The sequence below is a fragment of the Grus americana genome, chromosome 7 (genome assembly GCF_028858705.1).
Source record: "Grus americana isolate bGruAme1 chromosome 7, bGruAme1.mat, whole genome shotgun sequence".
Taxonomy (NCBI): domain Eukaryota; kingdom Metazoa; phylum Chordata; class Aves; order Gruiformes; family Gruidae; genus Grus; species Grus americana.
In genome coordinates, this window is record NC_072858.1 from 34322881 (window position 1) to 34339206 (window position 16326).

A 16326-nucleotide genomic window follows, 5' to 3' on the forward strand; every position below is an offset into this window, starting at 1 on the left:
GGCTAGTAGCTACCGAATAACAAATGCGCTGATGGCCGAGCAAGGACTGCCAGAGCTATTTGTTCTCCTGCCCTGGGGAAAGGGCCTGACGAGGGCTGTTTGGAAAGGATGTCAGAGAAGGAATTTTTATTTTATGAGTAAGGAGATACAGAGGCTATTTCTGATCTGTTATAGGTGCGTTTATGATTTGTGAGCTACAGCAGGGTTTGTGGGTCCTCTGGTTTGTTTGCAGACTGAGAAGGTCTTTCCAAGTCCTCTACTACCATATTTGTAGTCGTGTACCTGGCTGGTTTTTTAAAATGGTAAGTACCTAGAGATTGCTGAGAGCCACAGTGTGTCTTAAATCTAGTTTGTCCTTACTGCCTCTTGGTTTCCAGATAGGATTTAAGATGTTGATTTTGCCCCCAAGCCCCTATGGCTTGGTCTTGGCAAGGACAAGTGTTTCTGTTAAGGCTGGTCTTCCATCACGAGCTAAGTAAGCCTCAGCTCATCCCTTCTCGTCCCGCATGGATCCAAGGATTAGAGGTCAGCTCCCTAATTCAGCGAGGTCGGGCACAGACCTGCCACAGCGGCAGTGCCTGGTGCTTCCGAGGAGGGCAAGGGCAGGGGGTGCTGGGGCAGGGAGGGCGGCAGGGGCCCTCGGGTCTGCATTGCTCATGGAGAGCCGGGGGGGCGGACGGGAGGGCCTGGAGGGGGCTCTTGGAGAGACTCCCCAGTTTGTCACGTGGCGCTGGACAGGGCCAGTATCTGGCCTGGGAGGTCCTCGGGTATCGGCACAGGAATTAGTTTGTGGAAGGAGCTTGGTTAGGCGCTCCTGACTGTAAGCGTTGGGAAATGGGGGCCTACAGGAAAGCTGGAGAGGGACTCTGTATCAGGGAGCGTAGTGACAGGACAAGGGGTAATGGGTTTAAGCCGAAGGAGGGTCGATTTAGATTAGACATTAGGAAGAAATTCTTCACTGTGAGGGTGGTGAGGCACTGGCACAGGTTGCCCAGAGAAGCTGTGGATGCCCCCTCCCTGGAAGCGTTCAAGGCCAGGTTGGATGGGGCTTTGGGCAACCTGGTCTAGTGGAGGGTGTCCCTGCCCGCAGCAGGGGGGTTGGAACTAGATGGTCTTTGAGGTCCCTTCCAACCCAAACCAGTCTGTGATTCTATGATAAACCAGAGTGTTCCTTTGATTTATTTAAAACATTCAGGTACCAAAAATAAGATAGGGACCTTATGTCTTTTGGAGATCTAATAAAACGTACAAGTCTGCAAAAGTCCTTTGCTGCGCACAATCAAATCAGCATTGCAAATCTATCTGAAAGTAGTGTTCTGGCATCGGCCTCCAGATGACATTTAACGCGTTTGTGGTTTGATGGTCTTCACGCAAAATGTTGGCTAAAATATTTTTATCTTTAGATTTATTTTTAGAGTTTTATGGTTGAAAGATTTCAGCTCTGGGCAGTCCTTCCTGTGGCTTTTAGCAGCGACACTTGCAGTTGTGTTTCACGTAATTAAACAACCAACAATACTTAATGAAGAAATAAATAACATCAATAAAGTAGTAAATAATTATATGCAGGCAAACACCAAAGACATTATCCATCAGGCAACAGCTGTGAGCATTAGTTTTGATTAATCAATAATGTTGTACAATAGGAGCAGGAATGCTGGCCAGGCCTCTGGGGGAATCACCTCTGCTTTTCTAAGCAGCAAGCTTTGTTATTTTAAGCAGAACTTTGAGCAGAATCCTTAATTAAATGTAACAGCCAGGCGCTCCTCCGTCAGCAAACGCCCCACTTCTCCAAGCACACCGAGCGGCAGGAGTTTAACCGAGACCAGTTTAAGGCCTCGTCCGTAGTTCGTGAGAGTTGCTGATACATCTCTGTCGGGGGGATGCTGACGGGTATCACGTCCCTCAGCGAAGGCGCTGACTGACAGCGGGGTTTGAGTGAACCTCCCGGCAAGGGGCCGGCGGTGCCTGGCTTGTGCCGCCCGGGAGAAACGAGCCAGCGCTTTTTGGCTCTGCCTCCGGAAAGGCGGCAGCGGGGCATGGCTGCCCAGCCTGCAGCTGGTGGCTGCGGGGCCTTATCCCAGTCCGGGCAGCATCGGAGCGAGCGCCTGTGCCGTATTTTGTTTCAAAATGTAAATACGGTTGAAATTTCACACACGTGCTGCGGCTCCTCTGGAACCCAGCGCGGGCGGGTTTGTGCCAAAGTCAGAGGTGTCTGGTTCATCTCTAACCGCACCTCCTGGATGGAGGAGCCTTAACGAAGGTTTCGGGAGAAACGGATCTCCTCCCGAGCACATCCCTCTTCCTGCCACCAGCCGTTGATTTCTGTGGCGCTGCCGCCTCCCCGGGCAGCAGCCCTGAATCGTGCCAAGAAGTTCCTCTCCGATCGGCCAGCTGGACTGCGGGCTTCTTCCTTTCCTTTTCAATTTTTTCCTTCTTTAACGTATAAGGAGCTCAAAAGAATGCAAACCTTGCAGAAAGATGGATCACGGCACTAGATCCCAGCCTAGATAACAGGCACCAGGTTTTATAGCCCTTAACGCATTAAAAGAGAAAGAGGCAAAGGGACAGGAAGGGTTTCTGGCGTGTTGGGGACAGGTTTCCAGAACCCGTGCTCACATCTGGATGGTTTGTCCCTCATGAAGCCGATCGCTGACTTCTTCTTGGCACCTGAATAAAGAGCAGCACCACGTCGCTTCCAGCGTAAATCCGATCCTGGTGGTACCTCTCCACCAACAGAGACGGGAGCACAAGGAGAAAGCGGGGAGCAAAGCGAAGGGCTGTAGCTTGGCTGGAAAGACCTGGACAAAGCAGACACATGAACCCACGTCTGAAGGGTTATTTTAATTCTGTGCGATGACAGGTGCACCTACCAATTCCACAAGCAGGAGGCACATGGGTTTGTTGAGCTAGAAATGGCAGCGCTTGGGAGAAGGAAGGGCAGGGAAAGCCCTCAGCTCTTGTTTGAGAATGGAGGTTTGCAGAAGGCAAGGGACAAAACATCCGCTCTGCTTAAAAACCCAAATGCTTCCCAAAGATCAATCTCGGAGCCTTTTCTTCCAAACCCTATTAGAGGGAAGACCAGGAACAGAAATTTTATTGCATGATAATTGCTGATAGCGCAACAAAACCCAGAGGGTTTCTTTACCCACTTCTCGACACACAGGCACTAATAAACTTCTGTGATAACACTAATATTCCTGATAGTCTCTGTGGGCTCCTTCTCCCAAACGTGAATCTCATTATCATCTGCGAACCTGAAGTAAATTTGTGGGTGTTTAAAGGTGGAGCCTGTAAATTGCGGCATCGCTGCCTGTTCACAGCCCCTCATACGACAACAGCATAAACAATACCACGTGAAATCAAGTCTAAAGTGCTCACAGTTCCTCTTCAAGACCAGAAGATATGATTATGGGTCTCCTCCTTCACTGGTGAAGTTTATCAGGCTCGCTTCTCCCAGCACTGTGCAGAGCCCGCCTTTGGCTGATCATCCCCACGGTATCTGCTGCGTGTCCAGAGGCACGGGCTGTACGCTAAGGCTGATAAAGATAAATCGAATATGTTTCCTTGCGAAACAAAATCTCGTTTTTAAATAATTAATACAGTGTAGGTAACCTATAAAATTAATGGGTTTTCCTTTCCCTAGAAAGCATATCAATAAGGCAAAGGTAAGGGCAGGGTTTGGGGGGGGTTTTTGAGTTCTTGGTCACATTCTTTCACAGAGTACCCCCACTGGCTTCAAGGACAGTATTTGTGGAAGGTATTAATTTGTTCAATGAGATAAATTGAAAAAATGCAGAGAAAGAATAAGCCAGACAAGTAGCATCTTAGTAAGAGATGACATATTAACATGACTTCAAAATAAATCCTTATTCAAGGCCCAATTATAAAGTGCCTTTAATAATAATTTTTCTTAACTGGAAGAAGGTTTCTGCAGACCTTCTTTCCCAAGCAGACAATATCTGGCATCTCGTGCACTGTATCAGATAAGACAAGTGGATGGTATTCGGGTATTTCTCTGCAGTCCTGTTATTCCTGCTTTGTTTTACTGAGATCAAATCCTGTATTTGTGAGCCCAGGAAGGGCAGATCTCAGCAGGCCACCTCCTTTCCTGCTGTCCTGAGCCTGTGGTTCCCGTTGACCCAGGACAGAACGGGTTTTCCCTTAGGTTACTGCTTTCTGGTTATTTTTGTACGGAGTGGAAGCGATCCCCCCAGGTGTGCTGTGCCGGGCAGCCAGCTCTCACCTCACCCTCGGCAGCCAACCCTGGGGCTGCCACCGTGGACCTAAGTGTCCTCCGATTCCACTGAAATTCAGGGGCTTGGCAGTGGGATCTTTTTGAAGGACTGCAATTTTCTGAGCCCTTTTTATTGCAAAGCTAGGTAAAGCACCTCTCGAAGTCATTATTCAAATGTGGCATATGTTTTGCTGCGAATTTTCAGTAGAACTCTTTCCAGTGATTTCCAAAATAAATGAGACTTTGCATAGTACTTTTTCCGTATTTAACATCGCCTTCCCGGCGTTGCAGCCAAGGCTTCCTTTTAAAGGCATGTGCATGAGATTATGCAATCATAGTATTCCGGATACCCAGAGCAATTAAAATAAATCAGGCTAGGTATAATGAAGATGAGCCAAAGCATCTGTTTCTCAAGAGGATTTTAAAAAAAAAAAAAAAAAAACCAAACCACCAACTCTGTCATCCCCAGAGGCTTGGATCCATGGTGGTTAGACCTCAGAGATTCTTGTGCTTCAGAAACGTGTCCAACGCTCACTTGGGTATGAAAAGGAGGAGCTGGAAAGGAGGAGAAGAAAGACTCTCTGGCATGGCAGATACCCGTGCTCCCTGGAAACAGCGGCTGGATGGCCCTGTGTGTTTGGCAGAGCTGGACTCGCAGATCAATTCCTTTTCCCTTCGAGTACTTTAGTTTGACATGTGTACCTGAACTGAGAGGAGGAGGAGGAGGAATGATTTCTGCATCGGCTGTGTCCCCCCCAAACGCCAGCGCCGGGGACCCCAGCAACCCGGGATGGAGGAGCACCTGTTTATTGAGCCAGTTGTCCTGCGAGGCAAGAAGCAGCCTTCGGGCCGTAGAGCTGAGGTACCAGGAGCTATTTTGCTTTGTTTCTCCTCTGCTGCCACTCGGCGCCAGATGCCAAAAGCCTTTTTCATGGCAAAGCTCGGGAGGAGGCGAGCTCAGAGCAGTCCCCGGCAGATTGTTTGCTGAGCTGCCTCGAGTATGTACTTAGGTAGGAACGGCTTGAAGACAGCTTAGCCAAAGGTTAAACGTTGCTAAACCGTGCTAGATGATTGACTCATCAGTGGTGTTGCATTTGTAACTCGGGTAAAGGATGAAGGCACGGGAATAAATGTGTAGAAGTGACTGCTAGAGCTTACAGGGAAAAAATCTGCATGCAAAGGGAGGAGCGAGGTGGTGGTGGGGAACACGCCAGCACTGCGTCCTCCAGCTGCAAGCGCGGGACTGGCCAGCAGCCCTGCAGGTACCGGGGCACGTCGGGACCCTTTCTCTGTGTCACTGCGTCTCATACTTGTGCTGTTAAAGACGACCTCGATAACTGCGAGATCAAACGTCCTTGCACAAACCAAACCGTGAAAACCGGAAAAACTCAAGCCCAAAACAGAAGAGCGAGAGTTGCCATAAGTGCTTAGACACGGGCAAGGTATTCGGAGTCAGTGGGGAGGTGAAGTCCCCTGCTTTCAAATGAAGACAAGGCAGAAAAAGGCAAATTTTGGATTTGGCTGGTGTATCCCTTACCTGGGAAACCTGCCTTGCCCTCCCTGGCTTGCTCCCCAGCAGCACCGGCTGCTCCCTCCCAGATAGCTGCTCACCATCTTCTGGGGCCCATCAAATTTACCAAAAAAAAAAAAAGAAAAAGAAGAAGAAAAAGAATTTTCTCAGAAAAAAAGCCATGATGGCTAAGACCTGCTAAGTGGAAAGAGGTCAGCTTGTTTACTTAAACCGATTTAAATCTGGCACACCAAAAATAGCAACTTGCTTTGACCACTGACTTGGGTAAATATGGCCTGGCATTCTTACGGCGATATTTCCAGCTCCAGCTATCCCCATCGCACAGGGATATATACACATATGTATATTTTCACTAAAAACAGTTGAGGTAAATTATTTGACAGGAGCTGGATGTGAAATGGCTGGTGTGCGTGTTTTCCTGCGCACCGTTTGGGAACTGAAGCCCATCTAAAGCCCTGCCAGGCGACGTCCCCTTCCAAGCTTTACAATTAAAAAAGAAATAGTTTGGTCGCGTTTAGGACCATTTCCAGCGGAGAGATTTTATTTGGGGTTTTGTGAGAAGGCAGCTATTTTTAGCAGATAAATTAGCATGTTTTCTGAAGTGATATAGGCAAGAAAGGATAGCCGGGGATAGCTCGCTGGACAGTGACGGTGTTTCAGCTTTGAAACGACAATTCAGCCCTTCCGACTCGAGACGAAACGATCTCCGTGGCCTCGGCTCCCTCTTTCTTTCGCAGCCGTCCGCGCTGCCACTGCACATAACAAGGCATAATTTTACATAAGTAGAAGACTGTGCTCTGAGCCAATATACAAGTCATACCTGATTGAATATTGCCATTTCAGAGCCGCCATCTAATCACATTTTTCAGGCTGTGTGAACAAAATAATGTTGTTATAATTACACACATTGTTTGTGTGTATGCGCGCGTGTGTATTATATATGTATAATGACATTAGGATGATAATATAGCTGTTTCTATTAGCTCTGTGGTATTAATAAGGTATGACAGAAAGTTATTTGATACCATTTGAAATCCCACTTGCATTTTCATATTGCTCTCAGATGTAATTCGGGGACTTGATTTTTATGAGTTATGGCTCTGATGTCACTTGTATTTTTGCCCATAATAGGTCCCACTGGAGCAAAATTCATCAGACTCAATTAACAGCATCTGAAAAGTGTATCTTGGTTAGCAGCCGATCAGGCAGGAACTGCGTGGGCTCTGGTTTAGCTGACCCATCACCCCGTGCCACCACGTGAAACCAGTTTGCCAGGCAGCAGCCGCCTCAGCTTACCCTTACCGGGAGAGTTAAGCGAGTATTTTGGGGGCTGCCGAACCCCCGGCTCTTCCCGTCCCACAGCTTGCGCCCCTTCTTACAGGTCTCATAACGCTCTGGCCATCCAGGCACCCTCCTAGTTTCCGCATTTTCATGGGATCCATCCCACCGCGGTCGGTTTTTACCGTTAAATCTCTCGCTGCTCAGTGACGGTTATTTTTCTTAACCGGCCCCGTCCAGGAGCCCTGGGGCAGCGGGGTGCTCGTTCCAGGCAAGCTCCTGGCAGTCCGAGAGGGGAACTTAAAAACGTGATGCCAGGATGACAAAAAGAAATGCCAGGTAAATAAAAATAACTGCGAATGCATATACGAATGAAAGGCTGGGATTCGAAAGCTGATCTCACGTGGGGTTTCCTGCTCGGTTTGGTCGCTGATTGGGGCTGGTGGGTTTTTCAGAGGGAAGACAAATGCTCTGACTCCTGGTATTTTGCATGCTTCGAGCTGCTGATTTGAACGTCTGATCTAAAGGGCTCCCGAAGCGAGAGACTGATCCCCAAACCTGCCGAAGCGAACACGGGGCCTCCTGGCAGCGTCGAAGGGCTTCGCATCCCGCCCCACGTGCCGAGCGGGAGCAGGGGCTGGCGTCGCCCTCGCAGCTCCGCCGTGGCTCCATCTCCCACCCAGAGCGCTCCCTGTAAAACTCCTCCGTGTCTTAAAAGCCTGGAAGAGAAAAGCTCCGAACAGAAAATCGGTAAGTGAAGTGAAGCACCCCAGCCGAACGCCGGTGCGCCAGCCCCCGGGCAGGCCCAGCCCCGCTTGCAGGCTGGGTCAGGCTGGCGTTCCTGCCAAGCGTAAAACGGGGCTTGAGCACTCCAGTTGCTTCCTGTCTCCCAAAATGCCTGACCACAACTATTTTTAATTGTAAGGCATGAAAATAAAGTTATTTAATAAATTAACGTTTTAAATGCTTTTTGGTTCAACTTTGGCTGTTTATTAGGACCAGTCTTATTTTGGCTTTTATGCGTCCATTTCCAGCTACCGCTCTGTCTGATCCCCATCTTATTTCCTTTGTAATCTGCAGATCTTCTGTTGTTATCATTGCCGTGTTTTATGGGTTACATTACTTTATTGACTCGGCATACTGTAGGCTGCTTTCCCCCCCCCCCCAGCTGAAAATAGCCTTTTATGAGAAGCTTAAGCAAAAGCCTGGAATGTCCAAAGGAAAGCACAGAAACATTACAACATTTTGCACATTTCTTTTGGCCAGAGAGAGAGATACAAAATATTCATATGAAGAAACTTATCCAGTGCCTGCAGGACAAAATCCAACTTCTGATTATATGTGGAATTTCAATTTCTGCTATAAACAAGCTGTGTATTTTATTTTTTTATTATTATTTTGAAATATAAAGAGTTTTTTGGGGGGAGAAGGCTCCTATGCAATTGATGTCAGAGCAATGATGAGCACGCATACCCTTGCTGCTGGGAATACATACTCCTCCGCACTGCCACAGTTGCTGTCCCCTTCGAAACGCTACCAACGTTAGAGACGTAAGCAGGATGCCGAGGGTCCCACCAGCCAGCCGCGCTGGCTGAAGAGACACCATGGGCCGGGGGCTGGAGGGCGAACATCTCCTTTGGCCGTGCCGGGCCCCCTCCCCTGCCCCACGGACACTGGGGGGGTGGCAGGGAAGGGACCTGCGGGCAGATGGCCACGCGCACCTCAATCTCTTCTGACAGCTCTGTGCACCTTTGCTTCGAGTGCAGCAAACCTATACCTGGGGGAGTCCAGGTGTCCCCCACAAGCGGTGACTGGCCCTTGGGAATTGCTTTTGCTGGTGTCCAAGGCATGAAGCTGGGCCACCAGCTCACACTGGACACCAAACCTTCAGATAATCAAAGTCTGGTGAGAAGAAACGTACCTACTCAGGGGACCTTTAAGATGTTAGAGATCTGGGTCTTGAAGTGAACATCAGATCATCCCTCCATCTCAATTTTGGCTTTAGATGTAACCCTTACAGACATAAGCTCAATTATGGACTTTGAAGTTGAGGTCCCTCAGAATCTGGAGGCGAGAAGGAGTCCTGCAGGAGCTCAATGCATGGAGTGGTGGCTTGGGTCATCGTGCATAACCCCTGCCTCCCAGCACGCTGCGTGGATAAGCAGTCTCTGCTGAGAGGACCCAAACATGCCCTTGTGCGGTTATGCAGCCTCACTGCCTTATGTATAACCGACAGCCGCTACGGTGCCGCGGCTTGGAGGGAAGGATGGGGCTCTGCAACAGAGCCACGAGCGACGCTCCGTGCAACGGGCAGGAGCTCAGGGCCAGCGCCGAGGCTGCCGGCAGCGCCCGGGCCCCGGCTGCTGGGGCAGGAGCAAAGGGATTCGGGCACAAGCGGAGACGGGAAGTTCTCTTTGCTACTTGATTATATATTGTGGGAAAGGAGCAGCCCTACCTACCTGAGATAAAGAAAATGAATAAACAAATAAAAACCTGTTTGTGCCCAATATATTGTAACAATCGTTTCAGGACGGTTTTATCTGTGTGAGAATATAACCCTGATTAAACGTGCCAAGGTCAGTGAAAACAAAGGTGAATTGCTGAAGAAATGCAAGTTATTCTAGCTGGGAGTTCAATGGAGCACCGCTCCCCATTCCGCAGGGACGCGGCGAGGTGTCGGTCTCCCCCGCATTACCTCCCATACCTACCCAGCCCCTGCAAAACCTCTTCCCCTGGGTGATCAAGCTCCCACGCACAAAGCGACAGACCGTAGCGGCCAAAAGAGCTGCTACCCGCAACCCTCCTGAGCTCTTCTGCCGGTTCTGCCCATCCGAGACGCGCGTGAGCCGCCAGCGCTGGGTGACAGCCCAAGCACCGGTACCTGCTGGCTGCCCCGTCCAGCGTCCCAGCCTACCCCCAATGCCCACGGCCCAGCTGCCCTAGCGCCCGCCCCGCCTGCTCCCACTTTCCGGAGCCCTGGGAGAGCACATCAGCTCTCCCACCCGGCCTGAGCTCCGGCCGCCTTCATCTCCACCACATCAAACACTGGAAGCAAGGTCCCCTTCCCCGGCGCTGAAGGTGCCGTTCTTCCACCTCGCCATGGCACGAGCCGAGAGGCTGGGGGGCCGCAGACCGGACGGATGCTCGAGGCATCTTATGAGGACGTAGGGTGGGAAAGATGAAACCTTTTACAAACTGGAGCGAAGAATTTTGGTATTTCCTCCAGAAGGTCCAGAAGAAATGTGGCGTCCCCCTGCAGAAGCACCCAGCATCCCAGGCAGCCCAGAGCAGCCGCCCAGCCGGACACGAGCGCTGACGATGTCAGGGTGAAGTCCCCGACCCGCACGGCACCTTTGCAGGCGCTGCCCAAATTCCCGTACCTGCTCCACGCCTTCCACCCCGGGGCCGAGCGAGCCTTCGCCCGCGCCTCGCATGGGGGTTGCTCCTTACTCCCAGTCTCCAAAAATCACCCACCACGGCTCACAGCGGGGCGGCCCCTCGCACCCAGCCCGGCCGCACCCAGAGCGCGTTGGCATCTTACGCTCTGCTTTACCAGAGCCGGTTTGGCCATATGTGCCATACGTGAATCGGGGGGTGGTTTCCTGACCTGAAAAAGCGCGTTTTTTCCACTAAACGTAACGAAAAGCACCACGTGTCTGGGCTCACCGGGGCTGCGGCCCCCCGAGCAGCGGTGCCCGCGCTATAGCCGGGGCGGCGGCGGCCCCGCGGTACGGAGGGCGGGCGCCAGGGGTCGCCCCGGCCGCGGCGCCGCCGCCCGCACTTGTTGCTGTCCCCCGCGCCGCGCTGTGTCGTGATGCACGCAGGGCTGACGTCACCGCTGTCGTCATTATTAAGGATTTTTATTTATTTAATTAATCGGTCGTTTATTTATTTATTTCCGTCCCCGCCGTTTCGCGGCGGCAGGGCCGGACCTGCCCCGCTGGGGCGGCTTCCAGTGTGTCCGTCTGCCTCCGGGAGCAGGGGTCTGCGGAGGGCTTGGGGGGGGGGAAAAAGCCAAAAGAAAGGGGAAGAAAGTGCCAGTCTTGGGGGGGGGGGGAGGCAGGTCCCCGCGGAGCCGCTTTGCACAGCTCCCCCCCCGCCCCGCGGAGCCGCGGTTGTCTGCGCTGGCGCGGAAAAGGGGGGAAAGGGCAGAAGCCCCCCGAACTGACCCACCCGTCACTGACCGGGGTGGGCGAGGGCTCCGCGGGCGCGGAGGGCCGCGCACCGTCGCCGGTTGTAGCGGCATTTACCTGCGGGGCTGCAGCTCATGGGGCCCCGATGGAAACTTTCCGTGCCCGGCGCTGCGGGCGGCCCTTGCGCGGGTGCGGTGCCGGGAGCGAGCCCCCCGGCGCAGCCGCTTGCCCCCGCGGAGCCGGCGATGGCCGTCCCCGTTCCCCCCCCCCCCCGCCGGGGGTATCCGCGCCCGCGGCTCCGCGGCGGCGCCCCGGGCTACCCGCGTTACCGCGGGGTCGCGGAGGCTCCGCGGGACGCGCAGAGCCCGCGTCTGTCCCCGACGTGCGGCGCCGGGAGGGGGGGGGGGCGGGCGGGGCGCAGGTGAGAGGCTGCTCCCCTCCGCGGGGCGCGTAGCCGTCCTGCCCGCTATCGCGCGCCCCTGCGCGCCCGCGGAGCTATCCCTCCCCCCACCCTGCGGTGGCGGCTCCGGCAGCGCCCGGCGGCTCCGCAACGCCGGCACGTCCCGCTGAGCGCTCCGCAGGCGCGGAGGCAGCGCGCCCATCCCCGCCGCCGCGGGACGCGCCTCCCCGCACCCCCTCCCCGCTTTCGTTGTGTCTTTTTATTCCCCCCCCCCCGGCCGAGCCGCGTCTCTCCGCGCAGCGCGGCGGCGCATGAATATTGATGTGTTTATATAATCGATAACCCACTTTCCTCCTTTCCCCGGGAAAAACGATAAATAAATTAAGGACGAGCTGCCCGCACTCAGGGGGCCCCCGGGGCGGCCGGCCGGGCCCACCGGGAGGGAGGGAAGGAGGGGAGGGGGCGGTCGGGCGGGCAGCCCCCCCCCCCCGCTCTCCGCGCCTCTCCGCAGGGCCCGGCGGTGGGAGCGCGGCGGCCCCGCCGGGCGCGCGCGGGGACGAGCAGCGCCCCTCGCGCCGCAGGAAATGGTCTTTATATTAGACATATACAGGCAGGTCCTGTCAGATCCGCAGCGCGCCCGCCCGCCGTTTCGGCCCCCCAAAAATTGCCGGGCGCCGCGAGGGCCCCCGCCGCCGCCCCGCTGCCCCCGCGCCGCCCCCCCGGGCCCCGCCGCCGCCCCGCGGTATTTTTGCCGGGCCGGGGCGAGCGTCGGGGGGCCGGCCGGCGTCGGGCGTCGGCGTCGGCGGGGCGCGGCGGGGCGTCGGCGGGGCGTCGGGGCGGGGGGCGGGCGTCGGGGGGGGGCGTCGCCGCACGCGGCGGGGCGGGGGACGGCGGCGGCGGCGGGGCGGCGCGGGGGCGGCGGCGGCGGGGGGCGGTGGGCGGCGGGGCCGGCTTTGCCCTGCCAGGACCTGCCGGGCTCCATTCACGCCAACAAGTTTGGGAGAATGTTGAGTTCAATCACGCCGGAGCCGCGATGGAGCGCAGCGCACTGCAGGTACCGCGCCGCCCCGCGCCGCCCCGCGCGCCCCGCGCGCCCCGCCCCCGCCGCCGCGGAGCCTCCGCGCCGCTGCGCGCCCCCTCCCCTCCCCTCCCCACCGCCCTCCCGCCCTCCGCCCGCCCGCCCTCCCTCCTCCCTGCGCGGCGCTGCGCGGCGCGGCGCGGAGCCGGCGCTGATGCCGCTGCCGTGTTGTTGTTCCCCGCAGTGGGTCGGCGCCCCGTGCGGCTCGCACGGCCCCTACGTCTTCTACAGGGCGTTCCGCTTCCAGCGCCGTGGCGGCGGCCGGGCGCGGGTCCTCTCCCTCGGCGACTTCTTCTTCGTGCGGTGCCGCGCGGAGGAGCCCGCCTGCATCGCGGAGCTGCAGCTGCTCTGGGAGGAGCGCACCAGCCGGCAACTTCTCTCCAGCGCCAAACTTTATTTTCTCCCCGAGGACACCCCCCAGGGCAGGACCAGTGACCATGGCGAGGTGGTAAACGCAGCGCCGGCCCCCCCCCCCCCCGCTCCGCGCCCGTTCCCCACCTGCATGCCCGGGCTCAGATACCCCCCTGCTCCCCCCTCCCCACCCGCGTCCCCCCTCCCCGCTGTGCGTGGCGGGGCAGCGCGGAGGGGCCGCGCCGTGCCGTCGGGGCGCACCGGTGCGCGCTGCCCGGGAACTTGTGCGGGCGGGGGGGGGGGGTGTCGGGGTGCGGGGCGCCCCCGGCCCGGCGGGCAGCGAAGTGCGGGCGGGGCTCGCCCTGCCCTTCTCCGGCTTCGTTAACAAAAAAAAAGAAAAAAAAAGAAAAATCAACCCTAAAACAGACAGAAAAGGGGGGGGGGGGGAACGTTGGGGGGGATTTCGATATTGTTCGGGGCTTTTTTTTTTTTTAGTATTCGATATGTTTAAGAGGGCGGAAATTACGAAATGGAGGCTGAGGGAGATCAAAAGCTATTGAGCTGGCAGGGACGTGTTGAATAAAGTGATAAATGACAGGTACGGGAATAATACATTCAAATAACTTGCAGATATGCCTGGGCGTATTTCGGAGCCGCCGTGCGGCCGGCGCAAAGACGCTGCGCACCGGCACCTACCGCCGGCGCCCGCGCAGCCCCGCCGCGGCTCCGCGCCCGCCCCGCACCGCCCCGCACCGCCCGGGATGGGGCCGCGGAGCCGCGCAGGTTGCGCCCCCCCTCCCCGCCCCGGGCCGCCCCTTCGCCTCCCCCCCCCTCCCCATCATCCCCGCTCTCTCCCCTAATTTGCTTTTCAAATGTATTGCTCCAGCGCGGTCCGTGGTCTGGGGAGGGGGAAGGATGAGGTACCCAGAAAGGGCTGCCAGGGATGGGGAGGGTCCCCGCGAGGGGCTGGAAACCGGGCGGAGGGGGGGGACACGAGGTGTTTTGGGGGAACTTCTGTTGGAGGTGCCGGGGGGGGGGGGGTGTAGGTACGACGAGGGGCGGCTGTCCACAGGGGCTGCTTTCGGAGGCACGTGTGGCTATAGGTGCCGACGTAGCCGTGTACCCGTACACATGCGTACGCAATCGAGACGCGTTTCAGAGCCACCTTCGCTCGCTGCCACCTCTTCACTTTAATTTTCTGTGCGTGCCACTGAGATAAGGGAGCCTTTTCCTAAGAATCAGGGAGATGACAGTGAGCAATGGATGCTCTGAAATTGCCCGTGGTGACTATTTAAAACTGTGCCTGTGTGTGTCTCGTGTGCGTGTGTGTGTGTAAAATGAAAGATATTTGGAAGGGAGGGGGGGTGGGGAAAGGGACACAAATCATTTTAATACGCCTTAATGATCAGCTCATGTTACTGTGGTAGGAACATCAGAGAAAATTAATCCTACCATTACGAGTAAAACGCTGCTCTGGTACGAGAGTTCTCAGCTGCGTGTACCTTCCTAATAATATGCACAGTTTTATTTATTTTTACATGCAAACACCGCTAGTAATTAGCCGTGTGATTATACTTGTGCATTTCATTGGGGCTTTAACTGATGTCATTCTGCATTATTCAACCATATGAAAACAATTTTCATTTAAGATAATGGCACGCCTTGAAATTATGCAAATGCCGGTCGTATTGTGTAGAATAATTATGACAAATGTAAAGCAGGTAAAAAGTTTCCTAATGCAGTTGTGTTTTACACCCCGGTGATGTCATTTCCCCTCTGGCCTAAGTTAGTCATTCATTAGCAGAGTAGCAGCAGCAGCAGCAGCAACAGCAACAGCTCTGAGTGATACTTCTCTGGCAGGGAGCCTACAGAAACCGGCACTGAGAGCCAGGGCCTAGAGAGGGCAACATAACACTCCCATTAAGAAATGTACTTTGTTTTCACTTACTCCATTAACTTGTTTATAGACATCGGAATGATTTTTTTATTATCGATTTTTAATAGTTTGGAGCGATCCGAATTCCGCTCAGGGACGCACAGGCAGCCGAGAGACAAAAGGCCGGGTGCCGGCGGGCGCGTTGCGAAGCGCCGTCGGGGGGTAATCGGCTTCACCGGCGCGCAGGGCGGCTCTTTCACCTAACTACCCCGCGGTCACGGTCCCTGATGTAAATGACATCCGTATCTGTCCCCAAAGCGGTGGCAGGGCTGCCTCTGGGGTCGCGAGGCTTCCTAACTCCGGGCTGGGCTCCTTCTGCGGGAGGAGATGCTGCTCTCAAGTCAGAGGCGGCTTACAGCCATCAGGGTAGACCTTATTCGTGGCGTGGGACTGCCAAGGGGGTAAAACACCTCGTCTTGCACCCAGGGAGCAGGGATGAAGTAACCGGTGCTTCAACACGTATTGCAAATCTGCGGTGTCCGAGGCAAAGGGCAACGGGGGCGCTCGCTGGCAATAAAATTGTTGGTGAGAGGAGCGAGCGGTCAAATCGCAGGCTTGCGATCGAGCCCACTGGAGATTTAGGCATAGTTGCGAGCAGCTACCTGCGCTAGCGGCACGATTAATAGAAGCAGCTCGCTGCCTGTTTTCCATAATAGCAGCATTGACATTATGACAATATTCAGCTAGTGGCTGCGAGGAGGTATGTAATGCCTCTGTTACTCAGAAATTTCTGATGGCGTATTTTATCTGATTGCCAAATGTTTGAGCTAATCAGCGATAAGTGTAAATATAAGCCTTTTTATAGCTAGTTGAATTCATCATCCAGACTTAAATATAACCCTGACTGCTGCTAAAACTGGATGTTTCCACACGCTGGGGCCCAGACCCAGCGAAGGGTTCAAGCCCAGGTGTGCTTCCACCGAGGTACCCCTCCCTCTGCCTGAGGCTGAGCATCCCCGTAAGCACAGCGGAGAAACTCTCCTTCGTCCCCAGGAGGCAGCCGGAGATTGCTTCCCAGGGAGTCTCAGTGGATGGCAGACGTGGGATGGGGCCGGTCGTGCGCCGCAGGTACCAGCGCTCCTTGCCCCCGATGCTCATCGCATCCCGGAGCAGCGTGCGTGGAGAGGCTGGGACCAGCTCCGGCATCAGGTTCGGACCAGCGGTCTTGCTGCGCAAGAGCAGCGGAGATATTTTTGTGAGAGCGATGGTGCCGTTGGGGACACTGTTAGGTGAGCTAGAAGAGTTTTGCTCTACTTCGCTGAAAACTTTGTTGCTGCTTTAAAAAGACAGGGGCCCAGGTGTGCTGCCTCTCACCTCGCCATCAAGCCCAAAACTGCAGCAGGTGCAGCGCTGGTCGGAGAGTGGGAGCAGCCTTCTTCCCCTTC

General features: G+C 55.2%; 1 protein-coding gene across 4 annotated transcripts in view; it reads left to right on the forward strand.

The window, feature by feature from the left end:
- The first annotated feature begins 12512 nt into the window (after positions 1-12512).
- The window catches only part of ARID5B (AT-rich interaction domain 5B), a 119144-nt gene continuing 115330 nt past the window's right edge, over positions 12513-16326 (forward strand). The window contains exons 1-2 of one of the 4 annotated variants that reach the window (XM_054832185.1): positions 12513-12630; positions 12839-13099. In XM_054832185.1, coding sequence (XP_054688160.1) covers positions 12610-12630; positions 12839-13099 — 282 coding nt within the window. In that variant the 5' untranslated portion in view covers positions 12513-12609. Of the gene's footprint in view, positions 12631-12777; positions 13100-16326 lie in introns of those variants that run through there. The other 3 variants (XM_054832187.1, XM_054832184.1, XM_054832186.1) reach the window with 3 other exon arrangements.